The sequence below is a fragment of the Arachis hypogaea genome, chromosome 19, assembly GCF_003086295.3.
Source record: "Arachis hypogaea cultivar Tifrunner chromosome 19, arahy.Tifrunner.gnm2.J5K5, whole genome shotgun sequence".
Taxonomy (NCBI): Eukaryota; Viridiplantae; Streptophyta; class Magnoliopsida; order Fabales; family Fabaceae; genus Arachis; species Arachis hypogaea.
Window position 1 is genome coordinate 22812242 of NC_092054.1, and position 14968 is coordinate 22827209.

General features: G+C 33.4%; 1 protein-coding gene across 1 annotated transcript; it reads right to left on the reverse strand.

Annotated features, from left to right (window-relative positions):
• Positions 1-1277: 1277 nt before the first annotated feature.
• LOC112775594 (vacuolar protein sorting-associated protein 51 homolog) lies at positions 1278-11881 on the reverse strand. The gene is made up of 20 exons (XM_025819332.3): positions 11582-11881; positions 11343-11482; positions 11209-11263; positions 11024-11131; positions 10754-10852; positions 10570-10647; positions 10073-10150; positions 6697-6819; positions 5989-6089; positions 5837-5904; positions 4902-4975; positions 4701-4767; positions 4308-4417; positions 3909-4178; positions 3681-3797; positions 3385-3456; positions 3235-3285; positions 2784-3011; positions 2524-2700; positions 1278-1706 (listed from the first exon to the last, which is right to left on the reverse strand). The coding sequence occupies exons 1-20, from the start codon at positions 11756-11758 to the stop codon at positions 1587-1589; spliced, it is 2313 nt and encodes a 770-aa protein (XP_025675117.1). The 5' UTR covers positions 11759-11881; the 3' UTR covers positions 1278-1586.
• Positions 11882-14968: the final 3087 nt, after the last annotated feature.

Here is a 14968-nt window from a genome sequence, read left to right on the forward strand (position 1 = left end):
TTTTTCTCCTTTTTTTTTTCTCCTTATCCTCCTTTATTATCATCATCATTGTCTTCATCATCTTCTTCTCCTATATATGTTCAGAAAATTAGAGCATAGAAATTTTGATGGACAATACAGAAATTTCAATTCACAGCACAAATTTTTTTTAAAAACTACATGCTTAAAACATTGACACCAACCAACAAAATACACACAACACAAATTTTTGGTATATAACAAAAATTTTTGTATATAACACAAAAATTTTGGTGTATAGTACAGAAATTTTTGGAGGACCACATACTCAAAACATTAACTCACTCAACTAACAAAATACATTCGTAACAAAAAAATTGTGCTATATGTAAAAATTTCTATACCATATCAATAAATTTATTTTATGTGCAAAAAGTTTTGTGTTATATACAAAAATTTATGTGCAAAAACGCAAAAAAAAAAAAATAATGGCATACATGTGCGCATTTTTTTTCACTAAACTTGTGTCAATTTAGCTGGACTTAATTACAAAAATGTTTAAAAACATCAACGAAACTTAAATCCATATTTTAGTATAACATATTAACATTTGTGTCAATTTAGCTGGACTTAATTACAAAAATGTTTAAAAACATCAACGAAACTTAAATCCATATTTTAGTATAACATATTAACATATCGATAAAGTATTCTATGAAACTCTTAAATTATTATCTTATAGATTCATTGTACTTTATGATCTTATATTTACCCATTTTCAATAAAGCCTTTTATATTTTTAAAGAATTTAATTTCAATACACTATGAATGTAAAGTAATTTCACACATAGACCTAATTACATAATAATATATTAAAAAAATTATTTTTTTATATTAACAACATAAATAATTTAACAAAACAGATGTAATTGAATGACTGTAATTAAACTCATTTTTAAAACCACCTCACATATTTTAACATAATTAAAAATCAACATTTTAACCCCAAACCTCAAACAACAGACCAAGAATAAGCAGGGAAAATTGTAGTTCCCTATGAATACTTGAATTCAAATTCAAACAGAACAAGTATCTATTATGTTTTTTGTTTCTTTTTTCAATTATATTTTATTCATCAACTCTAAGTTCAATGCAAACCAACAGTATTGTTAATATTGTTCTTTATACATACATAAGTCGATATATTATTTTTGTGAACATTTTTTTAACAAAAATAAATCATTTGTTGATTTGTAATTTTGTATCATTGATTTCTTTGATCTTGCATAATACATTAAACTAAATCTATTTGCACTCAATGAAATTAAATTAAGTTCTCTTTTAAGTCCGTGCACACACTGGAATAAACAAATGAGCAATGTACAGTATGGAGTAAGATTTTCCTTTTTCCCCTCAATAAAGAAATATCTCCGGGTGTAAAACTACCTGCTCGAATACCTCCACCATGTTACAAGTGATTTACCAAGTGAACCCATGATGAATACGGCTGATAAACAACTGCCAAAACAGTAACTAGTAGAGGAGAGATATCATATAAAGAACTATTTGAGTGATATTACAATAAGAACACAAGTATATCCTTCTCTGCTCTTGCTTCCAATAAATGTTTAGGAAGGGATTGCATTTTGCTCCTTGGATTTGGCCAACTTCGCTTGTATAAGTTTGTCAAGTATGGGAGGCTCTAATGGAATTGGATCAAGACACCGCTCTGCAGTAGCAACAATCACCTGTGTCCCCAGGTACACATTAATCAAATCGAATATGCCGACACAAATATGGAAGGCTAGAAGCTAACGATGAATTGGGGGGAAAAAAAAGAAAAAAAGAAAGAAGAAAAAAGGAGGAAAGTTGTAATAAGTCCCTGATTTTGACTCATCAAATTTAGATACTGAACATTTAAGTGTTCAATTTACCACCTGGAAATAATCAAATAGAGCAAAAAAAGACGGTTTGCGAACTTTTCTTCCAAAATTATCCCTTCACTAACATTTGCTAACTTTTATCCAAAATTATCCTTCTATTAAGAAATGATTTGTAGAACACATTAGTGAAGGAATAATTTTGGAAGAAAAGTTTAAGAAGTCTTTTTTCGGTCACTTCACAACTTCAAGTGTGTCAAACTGCAAGTTTTGAAGGTTCAGCGTCTAAATTGCAGTAAGGCAAAGTTCAAGGGGATCATTTGCATATTTCCCAAAAATTGAAAAGAATGATTCAATTTCTATGTAATGTTGGTGAAAAAATATTTTATATAAACATGCAACTATTCATTGTTGTATCAATAAAAACTTCTTTTCAAACCTACTTAAATAGCCATCTAAAAGAAAGAATTTGACTCGATGACAATGTAAAACTTTTTCACACTATTAGAACATCTTGAAATTACCTACATATTCTCATGGGTTTAAAAAGAGGTAATATCAATAGCAAAAGTTTGATACTATCAATGATCAAATTTGAACATTAATCTCAATTATATTCTCATGGGTATGAAAAATAATACCAATATGTAAAAATTAGAATCCAAAAAAAGTCTATATTCCAAACCTCATCAAGCAAGAAGTCAATTGCAGCTTCATCTTCAACAATTTCCCTTAAAGGGATCCTCAGGAATTGAATATCCAATTGAACTTGCTGGAATCCACTCCGGTTAAAGGTCTGGAGCCGGACAAATTCTTGTAGACTTTTAAGGGACAATTTAACTATGGTTGTAACAACAGATTCCTGCAAGTTATATGTTAAAAATATATATCACGGTTCAACCAACCATTTAAATTTAAATGACAAACATCATAATCCTTCAATACCTGTGTATATTCTACTTTTGTGAAGATTTCAACTTTTTGCTTGAATAGTTTCGCTAGATGTGTTTCCAAAAGCTGGCTCCTTGCCTTTTGAGTATTTGATCTATTCAATTTCTCCTCTCGTAAGGGGTTACGCCTTGATGAAGCAGTACTTCCATTACTATCAGTCCTTCTGTGCTTACGCTTACCTTGAGGCAAGGTCTGCTTCACTTCAGTACCTATAGCTTCAAGCTGAAACATAAAATAGAGAAATCAAAATGCTGCTCAATCATGCTTTAGTTAATTACCATAAATTTCAATGAATGAGCATATATAAAACTTCCTGCTCACTCATAAAATTCCAATTCTTTAATAACTTTAATCAGATTGGTATCCCATTAGCAATGCAACTTGAACGGAAGAAAGCATATTAATTGATATAAGAAAAAAAATACTGATATGCCAACATGCCAACCTCTTGAAGAAATAAATCAACAAACATATGAACTTCCCTTGGCTCCTTATGCTGTGGCAAAGAAAATAACACATCAGAAACAGTCTCTTCAAATGATAAGTTGATAGCCACCATTCCTATTTTTGAAACCAAGCCAGATAACATACTGACCTTGACCCAGTTTGGAGTGGAAAACCTCTTCTTTAGGAGAAATGATATCCTCTGAGTTCTCACATTTACATACTGAAAGTAAGACATCAAATGTAAATCTTGACAATGACCTCTAGATAGTACATTTATAAGGTAAATATAGAGAAAGTAAAAAGGGTCGAACAGGCATAGCTAAAATATCATCCAGATTTGCTCAAGAACTCATATTTCACACATAAACAGACATTGCCAAAGCCTAAATGGTTAATAGTTCATCGTATGAATTGAAGATCTACAAAAAAAAAAAAAAAATGTACCAGGTGCAGGAATTTTTCGCCAGCTGATCGAAATTTCCGGCAGATTTCTCCGGGAACAAAGGCAGGTCCATATTCATAGCCTCTAACACTACCACCAGTAAAGGAAGTAGCTATTTCCTAAAAATTACAATAAAATTTCAAGATATATACCCTGGGTATATGCAAGTAAAATTAGCCACAAATTGATCGCTTTCCAGGGAAATCTAAATTTACAATAATGATCCTTGCCTCAGTGATTTTTGGGATGACAGTCTGTTCAATAAAAGCAGACAATTGTGCCAGCACTAGGACAAGACCAGCAAAAGCTTTATCACCTTGAGCTCCCTCAACAAGACCATGATCTTTAAAAGCTGAAGAATTATTTCTTCCTGAAAAGCGAAGGAAGTGATCCTCAAGTTGCCTAAAAAAATCTTGAATTCCTTCTTGAACAAAATCAATGGTTAACTCTCTTAGTCTGACTAGGATCCCAGAGTTGTGATCTAGCAATTTGCGAAATTCCTGAGGAGAGCAGTTAAATGGAAACGAAATAACATAAACAAGATGTAAAGATTCAACAAGGGCACTAGGTGCATACATGGATTGATATAGATTTGTACATATATGGCTATAAGAGAAAACTATGAATACCTGCAAGATATTCATGCCTCCTTGGAGAACAGCTTTTGTACTAGCATCAAGAGCAACCTCCAGAGAGTACTCCCCCATTCCATCCTTTTTCAGGACTTTCAACAATGAATCTACCAAAACAAATCAAAACAGCGCTCAGTTATCAAGATAACTGTGTATTAAAATCTTCAACTGGCTCAAATCGTGTGTATATATTCAGCATCAAGCAATCTTGTCAAGGTGCAAATCATTGACAAGATAATTTATTGCATTGTTTTTTTCTATTACTCTCTAGAACAAGCAGTCACACACTAGATATTTTTTAGCTTCTTGATTCTCAGACAGTGCAGCAAGGTAAATATTTCAAATGTATGCAGAAAACAAAACTTTCGAAACACAGGTCCTAGAACTAACCTGAGATATCTTGCAAAAGATGTGAAAATGCACTTTTAATATAAGACATGACCACAGCCTTCGCAGCCTGGAAACATTTAGGATTAGTTTATTAATTAATAAAAATTAATTTGTAAGAGAGAGAGAGAGAGAGAGGGAAGAGATTGAAAAACTATAGCTAAGGACACAAAACAAATTTGAGCCAATAAATTGACGCATAACCTCAAGAGAATGGTTAGAGAGAGCCGCTTCTTGTAAGACTTCGTCTAGCAAGAGTACGTCATTCCAAATAACTCCTATAATTATCCAATCAAAGAAACCACAGTCAGGCCACTAAGGTCATAAAGAAGGAAATTTGACTTATCAAAGATTAGAATAATATATTATGTTGCCTAAAGATATGTATAATGTCAGTGGAGAGAGCAAAGGCTTGCATCGATAGAGTTGAAAACTATCAGTTATCATATGGATAAATGTGAAAAGAACAACCAATAAAACAAAGTATAGTGCTTCCATTATATTGAACTAGGCTACATGGTTAATAAACTTTAGCTTTTTGCTTTGGTACAATTTCAGATGAGAAATATGCATGCCTTTGAAAAATTAACATTTTGATCATTGTTGTGTAGAAGTAGCGAACAATTTGAAAATATTTCACAATAAGACATTTATATATATGATTATATAGTAATTCAAAGGGTCAAACGACAAAGCAAAAGTTGTTTTAACTTATCTCATATGGCACTACTTCTGTAACAAACATATAAACTAAAAAGCTGCAGACAAAAACAAACAAAATGGGTTCACAGTCAAAACTTAAGAGGAGACATTCATGACAAATGCATTCACGTAAAAACACCTTTAATGCACTCATCCATCCCTACAAGAAACAAGCGGATTGCTTGATTATATGTACATACACATATGCTTAAGAAAAATATATAATAACAAAACAACAAAATAATGCAATAAATGTTCATTTTTATATAAAATAATAATAATAATAATAATAATAATAATAATAAATATTAAATAATTATGCTATAGACATGGCAGTGAAGATCATTGGCTCATGTAATCAAAATTTAAATAAGAATGTATCCAGATTGCAGAAATGGTGGAAAACACTACATTTCTAGAATAGTAACATGACTTACGAAGAACACCAAGTAGATCTGCTGCACAAACTCGTGTCTGAACATATTCCTCAGCAATGGCAAAATTCCTAGCAAACATAAAAAAGTTTGCATACCATGAAAAACTTAACAAAGACACACGATAGATAAAGAAGCTCTTCATAGATACTAACTTGGTAACCAGGTCTTTAGCAAGTGTAACCAACTGCTCTTCTGAATCAGGAAATATTACTCGAAAAGCACGAACTGCTTCCACAAATTCATTAATGCTTGCCTATGTTAAGAAATGATTGCACAAATAGATGCTATTTCATCAGTCTAAAAACCAAGTTACCAAACATGTATATTAGTGAAAGTAATCTAGCTTAAGAAGCAACATATACTGCCCAAAAATGGAATTGAACTGTAACAGTCAACCAACAACAATAAATATTCCGTTCATCAATTTCCTCGAGAATGCTGCAGATACTTCAAAAATCTTAGTCATGGATATCAAAGCAACCATCATGCTAATAATCACTCTCTTTTTAACCTTTTTAGCCAAGTCATTGCTATAATTTCCGTTGACATGAATCACAGAGATTTGAATTCATATATACATCCATCTTGAAAAATAGTAATATATATTCTATATATTCCACAAGATGTGCCACCTAATATAGCTATCTCACACTTTCCTCAAAAGTATTCCACTTTTTTTTACTTAAAGATCTATATCTTGCTTGAAATAGTCATATGCACAGATAACACTAATATTGGTAACTTGGTTGCCAACATCTTCTTAAGTAACCAATAAGGATAGTCATACCATTAAGGGAATGAGGAAGAGGGTTGGGTGGGGGGAGACAACTAACAGTTAGAAACCAGTCACCACTACTAACCTCATGAGCAGAATCAGAAGGAGTAAGGTCTACTGATACATCTTTTATTTCTTCAGGCTTTAGTTGAATGTCTTTTAGAGATTGATCTAACTTCTCAAGTAACTTGGCCTTCAAATTGTCCACCTGCCAATAGATAGAAAACCTACCATTACGTGAGCTTAGATAACAACACAATATAATGCTTAAAAATAAGATGAGGACTCTAGTTAGGGATAGAAAAAGTTTATTCTTCTTTTATTTGATAGAAAAAAAAACTTATTAGAAGAGAAGAAAAGAGAACCAAAAAAAGAAAAAGAAAAAGCAATGGACAAATGGTATCCTTGCAAAGAAACAAAAAATTAACAACTAGATCATAGATGGATAAACCATACAATAAAGCATGCCAATTTATTTTTATGTTGGATAAAAGATATACCATTTAACACACCAAGAGCAGAGCACTAAACCAATTCTTAGAGATAATATATGTCAAACAAAATCCAGGGTATCAAAGAAATTAATTAAAAGGTCTGGAATTCCTTTCTATTCAGATACATCCAAACAAAATAAACTGAGGACATCCAGAAGGCTATGTTTATTTACAGGCACGGGATACTGAGACAGAGACACAAAATCATGTTTGACAGATGAGACATGGACAGAGACATTATGTCCAGAGATACTGAATTAATGTATTCTGTATACAGTATACAAAGATAATAACAAGATACACAACTTATTTTTCATTTTTTCTTTCATTATTCTTGTAAATTTTTCATAATTATATTTTTTATTATTATATTTTTCTTCCCAAATTTTTTGAATAAAAAAAATGAGAATATAATTTATTCTAGTTTATCACTAAACAAAATACAAGAACACTAATTTCGTGTCTTGTTCTCAGTGTCTTGTCTTGTCCTATTCTCAGAATCAAATGCAGCCCAAGATCTTTGTTTCTTTACCAGAGCCAAAAGAACTAAACCAGGCTAGCAAAAACGGATACTAATCCATAGGGAGTACCCCAAAGAGACCCAAGCACAAGGCAATGCAGAAACACCCAAAGATTGAAACACATAAGCAATTTGTTACGTACAAAGCCAATTAGAAATTAGAGATCTAACTCTACTTGAGTGAACTATGGGCTATGGTGGGTTATGCAACTAACTTGCCAAGCTGGGAAACGAGTAAGAGAGCGAGCATTGTTTTATGAGAAAGAGGTACAAACTATAAAGGGCTGCGGGGCCCTGGGGAAGTAGTGAGAGGACAATCAGAAATATGAGATCAGACTAGGCCTCTAGGACAGAATCAGGTCTCTCGAATACCTGATATCTTGTTACACTTTCCTCTCAATAAATAATAATATAATCGCAGATTGGGAAATTTGGTGATCCCTGGTATCACTCCAATCTCCCTTGCCCTTCTATTACTATCTCAATCTTTAGATAGCAGGTTCGTACACAATTCATCTGAAAATTGGAGTCAAATGGGATTCTCTAATGAGGTGAAGTTTGGTTTTTCTTCTTAGAAATGGGTTTCCATGCCACTTCAATGGTGGCTTGCCTACCACATAGAAAACATATATCTTTGTCTCAATGATTAGGGTTTGGAGCTCTTAGTCTCTTTCAAAGATTGTAATAACATGAGACTTTACAAGGTAAATCACGATATTGACAAACCTGTTAGCAATGGAAAAATATTTCTAGAAAAAGGAATATGGCTGAGCTAATTCAGTCTTCAGATAACTTCTGCAACTATCAATGGTTTATGGTCTTTTGATATTTGTGCTTCCAAAAGTCAAGGTTTTGAGTTGTACTTGTCACCCTACATCCAAATGTGAAAAATTGCTCCCCTCATTTCACGTCTTCACCTCATAATTACAAAAGTATTCATACTTGGGGGGAAAGAAAACTCTTTAACGAGTTCAAACAACTAACTAGGGTATAGCTTGATAAATTTACAGTGCAGACAACCACCTAGGGCATGGTTAGATAAATTTACTCAAATCTAAGATGAAACATCAATATTTTCCAAGGCACACAGATCATATTTTGTTTACGAAGTGAACTTCTCAGAGTTATGGTTGTTGATGGCATAAGTAAATGACATGATACTTACGTGAGAAGATGTTAATCAAGGCCTCATGAAGAAAAAGTTTTGTACCAAAACTCAAGGATTCTGGGAGGTGCCATAGGAAAAGATTTATCCAAGAACAGAAATGACAAAATGGGATTCACGTCTACACCGCCGCAGTGGATGAAAGATCAGTTATTGATAGAAAATTAATTCTGGTTATTGTACTTATTATGTTTGAGATAACCATGTTAGTTAGAGAAATAAAAAATTTATAGTGGAAAATAGCACAAGGGAAGAATGGCAAGTGATTGCAAATGAAATTCATGAAGTGCTAACTCCAACGAAGTATGGAAGAAAAAGAATAGACTTCTCAAGAAACCATGTAGCTATATTGTTATTAGAATTGAGTGGGCCTAACTCACTCCAAAAGTTAGCTCTTGTAAGCGATGCCTCACACTTATAAACTCTCTGGAGACTATACCTAGGAATGAACATCTGGAGTGTGAAGTTTGATTGCAGAAATGAAAAACTGTGGATGACCCAACTAGATTAGATCGGTTAGACTTGGAGACTATATTGAAACAATGATTATGTGAATGCTTGAGGAAAAACCTCCTCAACTTGTGGTTTATATATACACAGAACGCATACTCTACATAATTACCATCTCTAATAAAAGGAAACAATCTTTCCTTAATTGATATATACATATTATAATTAATATATGAGAGAGTAATAGAGTATTATCAAATCCTACTATAATCTCAACAACCATAATAATAAAAGTTACAAAGCAATGCTTATAATCTAGTGTCACATGACTGGACCAAACAATGAGAAAATGACAAGATATTTCATCATAGAGAAGCTAGAAGGATGTGTGCATGACTTTTGATCATAAGCTAAATAACATCCAACATTCAGCTAAAGGACTCACGTGAACATTTGATAAGCAAGTTGGGACTGATTAAATTTATTTAGTATTTTAGTCAGCACTAGTATTTTGGTATTTATTTAGTAGTTTGCCTCTATAGTTTTGTAATCTACAATCTGCTGAAATGAGAAGAGAAATGCTAGTCTTATAGGATTTTTTTTTCTGAAAAAAAAAGTTAAATTTCATATTTACACTTGTATGTATTTTTCAAAAATGTAAATAATTTGAAAATTACATATAAGTGTAAATATGGAATTTAATTTATTTATTTTTTAAAAAATGCTAGTCTTCTCCCTACTTTCAATAGATATAATGTTAAATAAAGACAATTCTTAATAGTAAATATTGACAAAAAAAAATATTCTTAATATAAAGAAAATCAAAACAAACCGGATATTCCAACTGCTTAAGGAGCACTGCAGCTTCAGCTCTCTTTTGTATTGATTCAGAATCTGAAAATAGCTTCCCCTGGTTAGAGAGGGGGGGGGGGGGGAGTCAAATTGTAGCATCAGTTATCCTTTCCAGTAAAACAGTAGAGATTTTAAGTTAACTGTAATCTATATACTTTTAAGTCTTAACCATGTTTGGAAGGATAGCTAATGTCAGCTAATCCTATTGAATATTATTGGTCAGTAAAATAGTAGTTGGTCACTAAATAAGACAGCATATAGCAATTCAACAAGGGCATTATATATGCCAATGTATAAGCTGATAAGGGAGGCAGAGAAACATATATTAACACTTAAATAAAGCAAATTATAGAGGTATAGAAGATCAAACTAAGTCACAAGAGTAACAAAATAGATAAATGCATCTAATATGGCCCCAGGCTTGTTTTGCTTGATTGGCCCAAGTCCAAAGGCTTGGCAAAGGTGAAGGAACAAAACCTGCAAGTTTTTTACTATTGTAGCCATTGCTTCCTCAGAGGCTAGCTTGCAATCCCGGAAAGATGAATCTCCATATGCCTAAGACAGAGAAGAACAAACTAAGATATTTCATCTATGACTTTGATTTATAAGTTTGCGAAAGTAATCAAGGAATGGAATTACAAGCTATATCATCCAAACTAACCATTAAAATTGGCATTGCTCCAGTGTAAAACCTAACTGCATCTGCATAAGCTTCCGATTTGATGCACTTGTTAAGTCTATCAGGCAGATCATATATGAACTATTCTTCAACAAGGATGAAAAATATGTGAGCCATATTTCTAGAACACATAATCATGCAATATTAGAAGTACAAAAAGTTGTGTCACCAAGCTAAAATACATGGAAACATAAGTATTGCAGTGAAGAACAACGTGAAACCAGAAAAGGACACATCTAATAGCTCTAATACCTGAACTTTACGGAGAAGATTGCAAGTACGATGCAGCTTCTCTATGTGCTCCCTTTTGTCAAAAAGAGAAGTGTTAACGCTGTCACTCCTTGACTGCACAGACATTATCTGCAACAACCAGGGAAAACACACATTCCTATCAAACTCAATTCGAATCGGATTGAGTAAACTATAGCTACAACTACCTTCTCAAGAAGCTGCTCCATGTTTGTCTCCATCCCGGAAATGTTACTTTTCATCCTGCGCGACGAGAAACGTCATCAACTCCTACCTAAAGAGCCATACATATGTTTTCAGTTTTCACACTAAAACTAAGTACCTCTTTATAGTATCAGTAGCACTGATGAACTTGTTATAGTTCTCGTAAACCAGCATTTGCAAGTCAGTGTCAAGATTCTTGATTTCAGCAGCCATCTCGACGTGGCGCTGAAGCAGCCCTTCCAAATTGGACTTGTGAACCTTCACGAAATTCCCCAATTTAACGATTCCAAATCAGAACCGAACAAACAAACAGAAAACAATCACAACGAAATGCGAAGAGACTTGGAGGGAGGTTACCATGAGGTTCATGTAGTGATCGGGATCGAAGGAGTTGGAGTTGATATCGTCGGGTGAGGCGTGCTTGGCGGAGTCGGTGCCGGTGGACATGGCAGACTCTGGAGAGTAGAAACTCGATAGCAGATCTCTCATCCGCTTTGCTTTGTCGTCCAGTGGCACTTCATCTGCAACCATCATTTTGGTTTCTTCTGTGTTTCTCTGCTTTCAGTTCCTCCTCCGATCTGCTGAAACGGGACTGGCAAACTTGACCAGAGCAAACAATTAAATCAAGGTCGTCAACTACGTGGTTAAAATATGATTCTTTTAAAAAAGAAATGAAAAATAGTTCATACTTAGAGGTAAACAAGGATAGGTTTGATTCGGGTTTAAGGTGAAATTAGATCGAACTAATTAAAATGTAATTGGTTCGATTTGGTTTGGATTTATATTTTTTTTGTGTATGTATCCGAATCAAACCAAACCAATTAAGAACGGATTGGTTTGGTTTTGGTAATTGGAAATTCGATGACTTTGAAATTTATAAAAAAATCAAATTTTTATCTTAAAAATTCAACAAGTACAATAAACATATAACATTAATATAAATAATCTAAATATGTTAAACATCAAATATATTAAAAACTAAACTTATTAAAATCCAAACATATTAATAATGAATAATTTTACTAAAAGCCACTAAAAGTCATACATATTTTTTTATTTTTTTATTTAATTAATATATGATTGAGTTTATGGGTTGGTTTGGATTCCGCACTCCAGAACCGATACCCAAACTAATCACTAACAAAGGCCATTGATTTGGTTCGGGTTAGATCCGATTATCCGTTGGTTTCAGAACCAATTTAATTGGTTCGGTTTAGATTCGGACAGGTAATCGGGTACTCGCTATCCGTGCTCATCCCTACATACTTCATAGGATACTAAAAATTATAGTGAAAAAATTAGAGAAATTGATGAATGGCAACTCAAATTAATATAAATATAAGGAAAAACAAAAGTTAATTACCTAATATTTTTTTTAAATATTGCGAAAAATATAAGATTATAAACTTTCTCTTTAAATATTGTGAAAATTTTAGGGGTAAAAAATATAAAGAAAAAGGACAAATAAATCTCTAACCTTTTAATTCGTAGATAAATTCGTTCATTGAAATTAAAAAATACAAAATCGCCTCCGACCATTCAAAACGCATGATAGATGGATTCTACCGTTCAAGTGCTCCCTCAAACGTAATAGAGATAGCTTATGTGGCACTTACGTGGCGTTGACGGTGGAACTTCACCATTACTGTGTATACAACGAACAAGTCCCTGGACGAAAATATGATGTTGTTTTGCTTATGTGCCCTAATTCTTCAAATTGAACCCAATCATCATTGTAGTGTCATTGTTGTAGTTTCTGTGAGAGTTTGAGAGTGGTATTGTGCACTATGCAATGTTTCATGACTAGTAAAGGAGCTTCATCTAGCACACGACGAGTTCCACTGCCGTCCACCATTAAATGCGTGGAAGGTGGAGAGGAGAAAAACGACATTGCTCTAACGTGTAAATGTAGAGTGTATGCTACACTGTAGAAATCGAGGACGGCAACGACTCAACAAATTGTTCCTTGGCTGTCCATTCTTTAAGACAAGTTTGTGATATTGTTTTATTGATTTTGATTATATGGATTTTTTTCATAAGATTTTGGTTCTGATAATGAACATGCAGTTGAAAAATCCCAATCATTGCAAGTTCTTCGTATGGCTAGATGACCACCTTGCAATCATAGAGGGCAAAGACAAGTTAATGTTTGAGAATGAGGTTGATGATCTAAAAAAGTACTTTGGAAAGAAAGAAGTGGAACAGAGACTAGCTAATTTGGAGAAGAAGTTGGTGCAGCTAGAGAGCAAAAGAAATATTAATGTGTATTGGATTGTTATTGTAGTATTTAGTGTAATTTTTGCATCTATTATTGTCAAAAATGGTTGAAAAGTTGAATAGTAGATTAAGAAAAATATTGTAATGAAGTCTGGGATTAGTTACCATGATTTGTATTTTTTTAAAACAAAAATAATGTATTAAACGATGTTATATCTAGCAAAGTGATGAAAAATGTATATGAAGCTATGGAACTAAATAAGATAATGACATATTCTTTACACATATGATTAGATAAGTCCAAGCATATATTAGTCTCATGAAAGAGATGTCAATATCATAAAAGAAGTGTAAACATGAAGTCTGTTAAAATAAAGCATAATTGAAGTCTGCGAGTTATATAATTATATTGTTTCCAAAATGAGTTTCTAAGCTATATTTCTATGCCAATAGAGTCACTTGCTAAGCTTGTTGAGTCCTGAAGTGGGGATGAACTTAAACAGTCTCAGAGTTACTTTGCCTGTTGATGCCAAAGTCTCTGGATAGAATCCCCTGCTGCAATTGGTTTATGTGGAGACGATAGATGTTGTTCAAGCTGGGTAAGTGGTCCAGATGGAAAGGGTTTTTTGGTCATAGCCTTCCTCCTTATGGCTTGCTTAGTTCTAAATGGCTTAGGAGTTGGCCATGAAGCAGACTAAGCTGGAGGTCTAAATGATGTTTGTATAGGCTTTGATGGTGCCACAGACACTGGTGCTGATGTGCCTCCAACTGCAGAAACTGGCTCAGAGATTGGTACAAATGTTGTATTCGGGTTAACTTGCAGCAAGTTCAAAGAATTTTTTGAATAACTCATAAACAACAAATAAAAGTCAACAAAACTTATGAGAGGTTACCTCATTAGCTACTAAATGATCAGTAGAATTATGGTCAACATGATTCTGGTTGGTTGCATCAGGGGTACTTTTGATGCGGGAGCAAGTAGAGTTAGTAGATTAATTACATTAGTTAATTGTAATAAGGGAATACAAGTCCCATATTATTTAAAATAGTGAACTTTGTGTTATGTATTAGTCCCACATCGTTCAAGTTATGAAGGCTTTTCCTTCTCCCACTAGTATAAATAACTCATGTATCTTTTATTTATGAAATAGAGTTGAAGTTAATTTGAATATGAAATAAGCTGTGTGCTTATTTTTCTCTAGGCTCTTTGAAAGTAAGCGGTGCATCCTTGGCTTGGCCAACCAAGGTGGTTCATGGCTATTTTCACCATAGTGGGGTTACTAACCTCGTCAAGATTGGTGAACCTAAACTATGTCACCATAGTGGGGCTGTTAACATCGCCAAGATTGGTGGCCAAACGATGTCCTGACGGCAGTTTGGTATCAAAGCAAGGTTGGTCCTTGCGGCCTTCACCTTGCTTTAGTAGAATTTTATTTGATTTGTGGGTACAAGTTTTTGGCGTGGATTCGCTAATGGGATCTAAACTATGTCACCATAGTGGGGTTACTAACCTCGTCAAGATTGGTG

Excerpts from the sequence above, each read along its gene's own strand:
- LOC112775594 (XM_025819332.3), bottom strand. The coding sequence starts at position 11,758 with ATGATGGTTGCAGATGAAGTGCCACTGGACGACAAAGCAAAGCGGATG. Across the intron at positions 10,648-10,753 it reads GAGCAATGCCAATTTTAATG|GCATATGGAGATTCATCTTT; the intron begins GTTAGTTTGGAT and ends TCTCTGTCTTAG. Across the intron at positions 4,179-4,307 it reads GAGGCATGAATATCTTGCAG|GAATTTCGCAAATTGCTAGA; the intron begins GTATTCATAGTT and ends TGCTCTCCTCAG.